Source organism: Hyperoodon ampullatus, assembly GCF_949752795.1.
Source record: "Hyperoodon ampullatus genome assembly, chromosome: 17".
NCBI classification, from domain to species: domain Eukaryota; kingdom Metazoa; phylum Chordata; class Mammalia; order Artiodactyla; family Ziphiidae; genus Hyperoodon; species Hyperoodon ampullatus.
The window spans coordinates 42,765,638-42,779,398 of NC_136930.1; the positions used below are offsets into that span (position 1 = coordinate 42,765,638).

The window sequence follows — 13,761 nt, forward strand, 5'->3', positions numbered from 1 at the left end:
AAAGAAAACCAACTTGCACAACTTTGGCTGGCTCATGTTTCTTGTTACACAGGCACTAAGAAGCAGCGGTTGCCATGAAATACTTTATTTAACCTTTATGAAAATGTTTTCTTAGTATGGCAAGGCAGTTTAGTTAAATGAAAATAAATAACTGTAAAATTTTTGGATTTCTTTTATATCCGTCTGTTGACTTTTTTTTTCTAATTAAAAATTAGGGATAACAATTATAATTATCTAAATGGCCATGATGACTAAAAATAAATTACAGATTGCATAGAACTACTTGATCTTCTCTTAGGACACATGTTGGCAATGTCTTCTATTTTACATTAAACTAAATTTTGCTAAATGATGAATGAACATTTTAAAAGAACAATTTAAAAGAAAATTTTTATTCAGACTTTGGTTAGGTTTCTCTATGGTTTATATTTGTATTTAGTCAAAATTGATTTTCAAGCAAACAAAAGCTGACAATTTGGCTCACAAACTCAGAACATTTATCCAGGTCTGAATGACTATCAAACAGTATCTCCAGTTTCTTATCTTATTGGCTTCCATTTCTCAGCTTACCTACAGTATCCTTTATTATTTCCATCCAACATACCCTTATCTCTTCCACTGAAGAGTTGGGTTTAACCAAGAGCATGACTATCATTCTGTCAAGAGAGAGTGTCTACACAGCACCCAAATCTCCTGGCTGTTAGTGCCACTCAATTAAGCAATTAATGTTTATATTTATTTTATCTAATTATTTAAAAAGAAAATGTGAATTATTTCATATTTTATAGACAGACTATCCTCTTCTGTACACACTCATAAGCATACATATCAAATTTCTCTGAATTTTTACTTTTCAACCCCTTATAGTAGCATTAAGGATGAACAGCCTCAAAGATTATCACACAGTTTTGGACTTAAGGCAGCTATTAGTGTCACAGCTCATGTTTTATCAGTCATATATCATTTAAATATAGGGAAGCCCATACCCTTTAGAAACATGAAAACAATAGATATGTGTAATGACCTTTTTTTTTTTACTGTGTGCATTTATATCTGATTTCATGATTAATATGTTCCCAAAAAGTTATGCATGAAATATTTTAACATATGAGAGAATTTGCTTATTAAATCTTTTTGCAAAAAAAAATTGTGAGGTTGTGAGGTAAATTATTTTTCCCTAATTTAGGTAATTTCAATTTAGGTAACTTTTTAGCAGAGAATACCCATTAAGCATCCTATTGTCTTGTAGATAATGTATAAATTAAAAGTGCCACTACTCTTCACCCTACTTTTTCTTTTTCTTCTTTTTTTTAACTTATTTTTCTCTTAAGTATGTAAATGTCCATAATAGACTGAACAGAGACTAATGTCTGAACAATGAAAAACCATAAATAAATTCTGGAATACAGATTGTAGTTATTTATGAGAAATCTTTTTTAATTTTTAAAAAGTTTCTATGACTTGATTATAGATACACTGAAACATTGATTAAGCCTTAATGTTTGCTAGGTGTGGGCCATTTGACATCCTATTTACTCATGGAAATTCAAATGATTTATCATAAACTGTATGATGAAGTAACACATACTGTTTTAAAAACATGAAGATTAATAGATATATGAATAGCATTATTTCTTTCTTTATAATAATTATATATGTCATTTTTCTTTCATACCTATGACATTTTCTCTCATATTTCTTCATCTATTTGTCTTTTTGCTCTGCACAATTACAAAGATTTTCAAGTTTTCCTTCCATAGTAATTATTCATACTTGCTCTACTTGCATCAGTGTAGATTGTTATTCTGCAAATGCATTCTTTGTTTCCTTGCATTTATTTCTTATGTAATTTCCTTTTCATATCATCTAGTTTTTTTAACTTCAGGCTGTTTTCTATTTATACTAGACTCTTCTTTCCTCTCAGTATTTTTCTACAGAGAAATTTTTCTATAGAAATCATGTATTTTTGCATACTTTAGAGAAAACCAAAACCTTTCCTGATTTCTCTCCCCTGAATTCTGCAACGGGGTATTTATATTAACTAGTCTCTTCCCCTTATTTTCTAAGATGATATGCTTTTTCCTTTGCTTTGCAGTATCTTTTCATAGGTCTCATGGCTTATTTTCATGTCACTTTTGCTATTTATTAATGGTTGTATCATATGAATTGCCCTTGGTTATACTATATTATCATTTGCGGAATGGTGGATTTTTATTCTCGTATCTCCAGCTACAGGGCCAGATAATAAAGTCAGTTCCTATTCCACTTCCCATTTTCCAGCTGGCATTTCCTAATATTCTCAACTATATAGAGGTGAAAGCTTCTACATCCTCCCATGCTTCTCTGTTATCCTGAATTGTCAAAAGGCATAAAAAGCTACAGTTTCCCTCATTCACAACTACTGTTTTTTTTGTTTATTTTTTTCCTGACTCTTTCTTCATCTATGTTTGTCTTGTGATGACCATTCATAAAATACAGTGGTAAAATAAATAAATAAATAAATAATTTACTATTTAAGACTAGATATAGAAAGACCAGGGAGATAGTTAATAGCATTATTTCTAACAGCCCAACAATTATCAGTTACTGTGTTTCAGTGCCTTTAATGCTTTAATCCCTGGTGTTTATTGATGACGGATGCTCTGAGGGTAAGTGGCAGTTCCTGACCTAAGAGTTCACTGCCTCTTCATCCTCCCTTTCTGTACCACTCTCTCTCAGGCAGGCCTTCTCCCTAACTCTCAACTCTCCTCCATCCCCAGGAATCTGCACGCATGCCTCTTGGTTGCCTGAGAGCAAGATCTGACCTCCTGAAACAATGGTTTTTGTTCGAGCATGCCTCTTTCTTTTCCAGGGTCAAAATTCAATGGTTCCATTTGGGTTATGGTCAAAGCTGTTAGAGGAATGTAAGCTGATGAGTTCATAACATAAAGTTAATTTTCCAAATTACATTGACAAGTTGTTTGCACAAAGGTTTGAAGCCATAGTTTGCTACTTTTATGACTGTCTTGGTTGTAATGCAATCAGTGTGGTTTTTAGACATCAATTTTGTACAGAAAGAACCACTCCAAGTTAGGTTGTCACCTGCTTTCGTTTATCAGAAGTAACAGTCCTGTATATCTTTTATTCTATTTCAATATGTCTTTTTTTCATGTTATTCCTTTGGGTAAGTAAAATATATCAATCTCTGGTCAATCTTTGAAATTCCCCAAGTATAATACCTCTGGAGTCCTACAACAATTTTTTCCTTCCTCTCATGAATTTTTGCGCTATACTTTTTCTGGTGAAATATCTCTCCCACTATATTGTGAGAATTTTCGGTGTGTGTGTCTCATTTGTCTTTATCTCCACCATGTATAGTACAGTTAGTTGGCTTATGGTGAACATTTAATAGATGTAGATCCTAAGAATATTTGCTAAATTGGAAAGAAAAAAAAACATTGCCCTAGGGGGAAAAACCCTCAAATTATTACATTAAACTGCTCCAAGAATCAAGTGAGTAAGTATACAACAAGCCAGACCCTGTGTGAGGAGCCAGTGGTGGAGGCCTCAGAGATAAACTGAGGCCCATGTCACCCTTTTAGCAAAGTGCCAACAGAGCAAATGGCAAAGCTGACTAGGACAAATGGGGAAACTTCATGCAGGAAGCTGAATTTGAGTTTTTAAAATAAAAATGTCTAATTTCTTTTTACTTGAAATGCGGGCTCTGTATGCTTTCTATTAGACTTTTTTTCATTTTAATAACATTAATTTTTATCTGATTGCAAAGTAATACATATTTATAGTATGAAATTTGGAAATTACGTAAAAGCACACAAAAACACACACAAAAAGGAAACTTAAAACCCGTAACCCCACAACCCCCAGATAACCACAATTAGCATTCTGGTATATTTCTAGCCATTCTCTCCCTTAGGAATAGGAATATATACTTTTTGTTTATTTTACAAAAATGGGATGTATACTGCACATATCTTTTTGTAATATGCTCCTTTTCTGGTTAATCTTTGGCTAAGTAATATTGTTCACATTTTTTCATTCTGTGAGTTTTTCTCAATGGCTTGAGAGGATCCTGAGTATAAGAGAGACTCTGAGTAAGCGCACCTCAGTTCAAATCTTATACCTGGCCCTCTTCAGCAGTGTGGCCCTGGTGAGGTCACACAGCCTCTCTGTAACTCAGCTTGCTTTTTCATCCATAAAATAAAACAAAATCAACTGCCACATAAGATTGTTTTAAGGAATTAATAAGAAAATATATAAAAAGCAGCCCACTGCTTGACACACAGTATGTGTCTAACAACTGATAGCTATTATTGTTTTTACTATATTTCATTTGACTAATTTCCTAGTAATGCCAAATTTTCATTATTAAAACAATTCTGGAATAAACCTACATCTAGGTAAATCTTTGCACATATGTATAATTATTATATCAGGATAAATTCCTGTTTAGAATTGATGAGCCCAGTGAGTATGTGAAACTTAGATTTTTTGACACCAGGATTACCCTCCAGCGACAATTTTTATTCTAACATTTTGTGAGTGTGCCAGGTTTCCCTTCTTTTGTGAGAGGTTGTTTTATACTGATCTGTAGCCTTCATTTAATTCAAACAATCTTGGGAGAAAACCTACAAGCCCTCATATTTTGTGTCATGATACTTGTGGGATAACTGTGACTTATATCACCTCCTGAAAGGTTGATTTGGAAAGCTTTCTTTTTCTTTCTCCTATTTCCTCCAAACAACACTGCATCAAAGAGTCCAAGCTGTCCACTAGAAAATAATTCAATTTGACTTATTTCTACTTTATCATTCTTTTAGGTTGTGCTCTATAAAAGTAAAAGGATATATAGGGTCCTGAGAGTTCCAATATTGAATCAGAGTGACACCAAGCATTAGCAATTATCTAGACATTTTTCTACCTGGTTTTCAGCATTATTTCAGATACTCTGAACATCCTGAAATTCAACTGCCTTAAAAAAAGGAATAATGAGCAATATATTTTATTTTGTTTTCATGTTAGTTTATTGGTGTGAAATGTACTATCAGTTCGACTTATGCATTCCAAACAAGCAGTTTAACACTGATCTGTTTAATTTGATCTGTAGCTTTTCAGATATTATTTTAGATACACAAGAATGTTTTAATATTTTAACTTAATTTTCCCTCGTGATGCTCATCTAGTATATCATTTGGGCTCTATTTTATGCTTTAATATCAATATTGCAATGTCTGAATTATAGATCTGAGGGATTGCATTGATTTATAGTTTAATCTACTATTGTTATCCACATAAAGCAAATCTCCCGTATTGAAAGGTCATTCAAAATAGGAACTGTTTCTGAATATTTTGATTTGATTCTAATTTTATGATATTATTTTATGCACAAATATTGCCACTAAAAGTTTTGAATATCTACTTTGGGTTATTTTCAATAATCCTGATTCATTTATTCAACAAATATTTTATTGAATGCCTACAATGCACTAAGCTCTTGGGATATAGATATAAGTTTAGAAGTTTAAAAAACAAATATGATGCTTAAGCTTTAATATATATATAAATATACATTATATGCTATATGTTTATTTTATATATATATATATATATATATATTCAGTAGCTTATTTTACTTGCATTTCACATTAATTTTTTAGAACTCCTAAAATTTCCACAGAGAATACAATGGATTGGGAAATTTTTTTTTTTTAATATTTATTTATTTATTTGGTTGTACCGGGTCTTAGTTGCAGCAGGTGGGCTTCTTAGTTGATGCTCACTGACTCCTTAGTTGCGGCAGGCGGGCTCCTTAGTTGTGGCTCGCCGGCTCCTTAGTGTGACACGTGGGCTCCTTAGTTGTGGCATGTGAACTCTTAGTTGTGGCATGCACGTGGGATCTACTTCCCTGACCAGGGATTGAACCCAGGTCCCCTGCCTTGGGAACGTGGAGTCTTAACCACTGCACCACCAAGGAAGTCCCTGGAGAAATATTTTGAAGTTATGTAATTTTCAGTTTCTTTATAGAACATTACATATTACTGTACAGTAAGTTACTGTAAAATGCAAAAAATATACAAGTGACTCTGAAGACAAACTTTCAATTTCTGATTAAGTAGAAATCATCTTGATAACAATTTTTAAATGAATAGTGAAGTAAAGTTCACAGAAAAGTATCTGGTACCTTCATTTATATTTAAGATACAATTTAAAATTTTTTCTTAACCATCCCCTCTCTGTTTCTCTTCCTTGGTGTACCCTATTAACCTAGATTTCATCTTGTTTTTCTTTCCTCTGTAATCTGTCAATTCAGGAATCCTCCCTTGGATGTACCTGTGGGTGGTCCTGAGAGCTGATCCCCAAGCCCCTGATCAGTAATTCAGTTTAAGTTTTATTTTTTATTCAAAAAAATGAATGGAAAGTTCTATGCTCCCATTTGAGGTCTTCAGTGGAATTTAATCTTGCTGCCAGTGCAGCTCTGGAGTGGGAGGGTCTGCTAGAAAAAAATAAATGTAGCCCCTTGAGACCTTCCATTGAGTGTGGCTACTGTACAACCTGCCTTATACTTAGTTTCAGTTCCCATTGAAAAGTTCAAACAAGAGTGGTTCGCATTTGACTTTGTTTTTCCCCCACAATGGAAAATATTAGACACTAGCTAAGTAGCCTGAATGGAAGAGGTGGTGAAGGAAGTGAGTCTGTAAGGGAAACTTAATAGAAAAAAGAGGAAAGAAAACTTCCAAATTGATAAGAGAACATTAAAGATATCTTGGACTCCAGGCAGAATGGATAGTAATATTTTGCTAAGCCCATTGCTTCCTTTCTCCTGTTTCTCATTCTGTTGCAGTTGTCCTGACCTCCACACTCTGCTCTCACCATCCTTTCAACACATTGCTCATCTATACAGAAGGCTAATTCCTGAATAAAGCACAAATTCCTTAGCTTAGTAAATCATCCGTGTTGGCCACAATCTAGATCTACTTCTCTCACCTTATCCCTAACTCTTCTTTCCATGTTCCCTTTTCTCCAACCAGTTGAGACTATTAACTTTGCCCCAAGCAAACCTTCTGGCTTCACCTCTCAGATTGTCCCCTTGGCCCAGAAATGACTGTCATCCTTACTAGTTGAAATCCTACCCAAACTCTGAGACCCAAATGCTTCAGGAAGCTCTCCCAGTCACAGCAGCCTAAACAAGCCCTCTCTTCTCTAGACTTCTCTCATAATGCCTCTTGTTGGTTAGTTATGCATGCCTTATTTTCCCTGTAAAATCTTAAGCTCCTTGTGGGACAAAGACCAAAGCTCTTGTCTTTATTTCCTCTATAGTTCTTAGCATATTGCCTTCCTTATAGTATCTGAATAATAAAACTGTATTGGATGAATAATAGAAAGAAGTCTCATTAGGATTAGGCAGTCTAACACAAATTTCACTTTTTTATGCCTGATTTTATAGTTTCTTTGGTATAGAAATAAAAACAGGTATATGAGTATTTGTTATTAAATGGAGACTTTTCAGTACCCATAGCAGTGAAATTGAGCAAGTTGGTCCAACAGGAACAGAACTTCCCACCCTCACTTGATGTCCAGGCGTATCTGAGCACCCCTGTCTAGTGCCCAAATCACTTACACCATGGGAAGGAGGACTAAAGTACCACTAGGCCTCCTGAATTCCTTTTTGTAGATTTTCTCTCCAAGGAATGTCATTCCTTTCCTATTAAATTATATATATATAATTGCCAATGATATTTAGATGCTTTTTAACTGTAAGCCAAACATTACAAATATTCTGTTGGTCATGCGTGTGGGGAGAAACGTCATGTTTTTCTCCCACTTAACTTTTCTGTGTGAACTAATTCCAAATGTATCTGAATTTTCATAATTCAAAGAAAATATATGTGCCAACATTTTGAGAACAAATAGCTGCCAAGCGAAACCTGCCAGCATACTCCTTGGTGACATTCAGTCATTAAAAGCTGTGTACACAGAGTGAGCTACCTAAAACTGAGCTCAGATGCAAATGTGAACACGCCTCAATTAAAATTACATTGTGTGCATTAAAACTTTCTTTAGAGGCTGTGGAATTTTCAAGAAAAATACAGCTGAGCTTGACCTTAAGTACCTTACCTCATTATTTTTTTGTCATTTCCAGCTACTAGTCTCTCCAAAGAAAACAACTTTCTTTGTTTCTTTTAGTTTTGTGTGGACCCTGAGCTTTATTCCCAGTTGCTGCTACAAAAAACTGAAATGGTTCCAAACACCACTATTGTTTTTCTTTCTTTTTTTTTTTTTTCTGTAACTAATATTTAAACATCAAAGATACTCTGGTACTTTTATGTTGAAGAACGTATATAAAATCACATTTTCCCTAAAGGTATTTTATTTGCTGTCCAGGAATTTTTTTTTTTTTTTTTTTTTTTTTTTTTTTTAGCTGTTAGACTTCTTTTTTAGAAGTCATCTGAGTGGTAGCCTTTTGATTTCACAAGATCACTGGCGATGGTATGGAGGACGAACTGGAGTGAGGCCATATTAAAAGCAGGGAGATGAGATAGGAGAGTTTTTTAAAATATTTTAAGATATTTAAAAACAGAAAAACCCTCTCAGTTTTCCACCAAAAAAATCACATTGTGGGGGCTTCCCTGGTGGCGCACTGGTTGGGAGTCCGCCTGCCGATGCAGGGGGCGTGGGTTCGTGCCCCGGTCTGGGAGGATCCCACGTGCCGTGGAGTGGCTGGGCCCGTGAGCCGTGGCTGCTGGGCCCGTGCGTCCGGAGCCTGTGCTCCGCGGTGGGAGAGGCCACAGCGGTGAGAGGCCCGCGTACCACAAAAAAAAAAAAAAAAAAAAAAAAAAAATCACATTGTGATGACCAGTGACTCTGGGAAATTTTCAAATTAAAGTACTTTATAAGGGTTCCTCCCAAAGCTAAAACTAAAAAATAATGTTTCCATCAAAAAACTTCTATTGTTATGGCAATTCCGATGTAAGTCCTTAATGTATTTATTTTAAGAGCCTATTATTATAGCTCTTACATAATATTTTCAAAGTTTTATTCATTCTGTTAATTTGGAAAATGTTTCATGTGATTAGTCTTTGGTTAGCTCTTTTAAAAAATTATATACTATATGAAGGAAAATATTAAGTTTGTATATCTAAATCTTTTTCCTAAAATGTCAGTTTTATTTCCTTATACTTAGTAATCATATAGAACGGTGTTTGTTTTCATTTAAATATGTATCCTAAAGAAGCAGTCATTATTGTTGTTTTAGAATACTTGTTCGGTTAGTGGAATTAAGTTTGGAATACTTAATTGCAGTTAGTGGGTAGGAGTAGAAATAGAAAATATTTGATGACCATGAAAGAAATCTAAATGTTACCAAAAGTGGCAATGCTGCATGAATAAATATGAATGTGGATCAGGAGACTCAACTGGTAAAAGTTAACAATAAATACATGCTAGAAAAAAGTAGAACAGAGACATTTTCTCACACATTCAAAATGTTAAAGGTATTTCTAATTTGATATATGTGATCTCATAAGTAGACTGTATTAAATGAACTGCATCTTCAAATTGCTGTTTTGTTCTTAATCAAAAGAAAAAATAAGGAATGGCAATTTAGGGTCAAAAATAATGCTACAAACCAAATTTAGCTTTAATTACTGTCTAGCCAGAAGAAAGAATAAACCATCAGCCAAGACCACGATTCTTTGATCTCACATTTCAGCCTTCTTGTCCTCCAGATGAATGAAATGGTCTTTCCTCAAATGTTCAACAGGCCTTTTACCATTTGATAGGACAGTTATTTTTAAGAAGGTTTAAAATGTGATCTGGAAAACCACATTGACTCTATGTGGCATATTTGCTATTCTTAGCCTGGTTGAATAAGCTGGAAGCGGATGAATAATGCAGGTTAGAAAGAAAACAGATGCTAAATATTACAGATAGGAAGGTTTTCCAGCAATGAGACTTTCATTTTAGGGCTAGTTTTTGTTGGCACTTTTGGCATTCTGACGAGTGTTGTTTTTCTCTCCAGCTGTTACACATCTGTATTGAAGGCTGGGGCAATTGGCGTTGGTCAGAGCCCTTCAGTGTGGACCATGCTGGGACTTTTATTAGAACTATTCAGTACAAGGGTCGAACTGCTTCACTGATCATCAAGGTTCAGCAACTCAGTGGAGTACAAAAACAGGTAAGTTTCTTTGTGTTCATGGCCCAGACAACTCTTAATCATTTGATGTAATTAATGGAAGGGAAACTTAAAGAAATGAAAATATCAATAAAAAAAAAATCACACTGCCATGCCCAGCTATGCCTTCTCCTACCATGCACACGAGCACTTAATAAGTGCTTGCTGATGTTCCTGATGATGATGATGGCTTCATACCCCTTGTCCCACGTCTTTTACAAGAGTTGCTAACAAGCAGTAAACTTTACTGATTTTCATGTCACCTCTTCTCCCTGTCACCACCTACCTTCTGGTGGAGGTGCTAATGAGCTGTGAAATGGCCAAAGTGTCTTTACTGAGAAGGAAAAGAAGTCAAGGATGGTGGGGACTCTGGATAATCCAACAGTGGATAACCAGGAGTTGACTCTCATACATGTAAGAATAACCTGTGCGAAAGTCTTGTGATTTTCTCCCATGACAGAGTGGGCCTGGGTCTCCAGCAAGCTTTCTTTTCCTAGGAGTTAATATTAACTGCAGTAAAAATTCACTGCAGTCTAACTCTTGGCATATAAAACTTCAGCTCTCAGCACATATTTTTATATATTTTATAAAACTTCCTTTTGGCTGTTTTTGAAGTTCTAAGACTGCAAAGGGGAAAAAAAAGTATCTGACACTTTTTTGTGTTCTTAAGATGTGAAAATGTGGTTTTTAAAAGATGTTTTTCAAACATGGAGCATATGACAAGAGTAGAAAGAAAAAAAGGAAGTATTAAAATCTAAAAACTGGCTTCACTGCACACATAATAACTGGATTTGTCATAAGAGTTTTAACATATACATCTGCATCTGGATTGTAACAGTCTATCCAGAGCTTATGTGAACTGAGGACGTGATAGAGACAGCACTCAGTCCCTAGAAAAGGAAAAAGGGAGCTTTCCATATTGAGCACCTGGGGCTACTCCATTGCTGTATGCCAGGGGCAGGCAGGAAGCAACTGGTGAGGTGAACAGTAGGATCTGTACCATATACATTCCTGGCCTGCACCTAATCAGGGAGCTGGACTTCATGTTCTCATTATTGTGGGCAACAGAAGTGAAAAGAAACCTATAGCAGAGGAGTCTCAGACAAGAAGCATGGAAGAGCCTTCCCAGTCAACTGACCATTCCTCCAAGTATTTGTTGATTGCCTCCTGTAAAACAGAGAAAAATGAAAGACATTAAGTATGTAACACAATCTTTGCTCTTAAAATGTAAATTTACATAAACCCAACAATGTGTACGACTGACAGTAAGTGTGAAAGGAATTTAGAGGTTTTACTAAGAAGATTTGACTTGAGCTGGGCTTTACAAAACATGTCGAATTTAGATTAAGAGAGGGCATTCCAAGTCAGCAGTATAGGATAAATAAAGATACAAATATGGGACAAATGTGTCTTACCCAAGGACTTATGAGGGAACCAGTGTGGCTAGTGTGGGCTTTGAGCTGGAAAGTCATAAGAACAAGAAGTGTCTGTCCTATCTGCCCTTAGAGCTCTCTTACATGGATATGCTCTCAACAAATATCTGCCCAATACACACTGGTTTTCTGATTTTGTCACTCATGGTCTCACAAGAATGCCTTGTCTACCTTCCCATTCACCAGCATGCCTGAGAAAACGTCATACAGCATCTGTTTGAATACTCCAAACGATGAGAGTCTCATTCTCTCACACATCAGCCCTTCCCATTGTTGGTTACTTCCAGCTATTAATGAAATCCTTTCCTAATTTTGAGCCAAAATCTGTCACCATTCAGCCAGTTTTTACCATTCCTCAGAACTTGTGAGGCATATGCAAAAAGCACACAACTTGTTACCTCTCCTCTATGTTACAGCCCTCCAAAAACATGAGAGGAGGTAGAATATTTCCCCTTAGTTTCTTTCCCTCTAGGCTAGTGGTTTTCAAACTTGAATATATATCAGAATCCCCTGGAGGACTTCTTAAAACACAGATTTCTGAGTCCCACCCCCAGAGTTCCAGATTCAACAGGTCTTGGGTATAGCATGATAATTTGTATTTCTAACAAGTTCTCAGGTGCTTTGACCACCATAGCTCTGGTCTGAAGTTTCCCAATTCATTCAAGTCTTTGGCATGTGGTTGCTAGAACATTTAACAGTCAGTGGAAAGGCAGGGTCCTTCCGTGGAGAAATCTTTTCAAGGAATGTCCTTGGTAGTTAAGATCACAGGCAACCTTGCTAGCTGCGTGATCATCAGCAAGTTATCTAACCTTTGTGAATCACTTTTCTAAAATGAGAATAGTAATAATAGTGCTTTCCCTCATGAACTAAGTATGAGAATTAAATGAGTTTGTATATGTACAGTGCTTACAACAGTGCCTGGCCCGTTGTCATAATCCAATAAATTTTAGTTACAATTACAATAATGAAATATTCCCAGGCATGAGTAATGCTGGTTGGACTTTTTTGTGTTGCTATATTAATGCCTCATTCTTACCATAGATTTATCTACTTTCACAAAATGATATTAAATTTCAGGGATAAATTAATACATACATTGTACCTGAGCAGATACTATTGCAACAGTATATCATAAGCCCAAAAAGTTGGTCATGAAAAACACATTTTTTTTTTAATTCTCACAAAACTTTACCTACTTTTTTTCTGATTGGAAAAGATTTCTCAGTCCTAGTACTTATTACCTATATGACCTTAGGCACATTTCTTAACCTTTCTATGCTTCATATTCCTTTTGTAAAAGAAAGCACCCAATAAATACTAGGTCACAGTGTTATTTTTATGTTAACTATTATAAAGTATATCTGGAAACACAGAAAAGCCTAATGAAGAAAACTAAAATTACCCATAAATCTACCAACCAAAAAATATATTCTATTATTACTTTGGTGTATTTTTTCTACTCTTTTTTTCTATGCAGATATCTTTTAACCAACTTGAACTCTGATTGTAATTATAGTTTTTCAACTTGTTTTTTTCCCTTAACATTATATAATGCTTATTTTCTCATGTTATTTAAAATTCCTGAAGTTATCCCTTTAATGGTTGCATAGTGATTTACCATATGGTATATCAAACCCCATGTAGACATTTCCTTGTTGTTGGACATTTAGTTAATTTCCAGTTGGTTACTATAATAGATCCTTAAATAAATATCTTTGTGTATAAATATATGTCCAAATTTCTGAGTCTGTCCTTAAAATAAATTGCGATAAAATTTAGCTACCTGCGCAAAGGATATGAATGTTTTTGTGGTGCTTGATGCACATTCCCAAATTAAAAAGATGTACTTTATTCCTTAGACAAAATTCATTGTTTTGTCTTAGCAGAGTCTTGTTGGGGCTACACTAATCTTTTAAATAATTAAATATATATTTGTTCTAAAACTTCTGCTGATTTCCTGAGTTTTTCAAACCATTAGCATTTTTTAAATCTTAACTATTTATGAGGGGTTCAAATCAGAACTAAAAAAAAATTTCCATACATTGAAAGTTAAGTAGTTCTTTTAATCACTCTCTCTGTTAATGTCAAATATACAGATTTTAAGGCTTCTGGTGCCAAATCACATTTCAGAACTTTTCCAAATGTTATTTGTACTGGTAA

At 34.8% G+C, this 13,761-nt stretch overlaps 1 protein-coding gene across 5 annotated transcripts in view; it reads left to right on the top strand.

Annotated features, from left to right (window-relative positions):
* VPS13B (vacuolar protein sorting 13 homolog B) overlaps positions 1-13,761 on the top strand; it is a gene marked incomplete at both ends in the record, with an annotated part of 778,321 nt that overhangs the window by 706,200 nt on the left and 58,360 nt on the right. For all 5 annotated transcript variants that reach the window (XM_079722541.1, XM_079722545.1, XM_079722542.1 and 2 more), the window contains one exon: positions 10,016-10,171. In XM_079722541.1, coding sequence (XP_079578667.1) covers positions 10,016-10,171 — 156 coding nt within the window. The remainder of the gene's footprint in view (positions 1-10,015; positions 10,172-13,761) is intronic.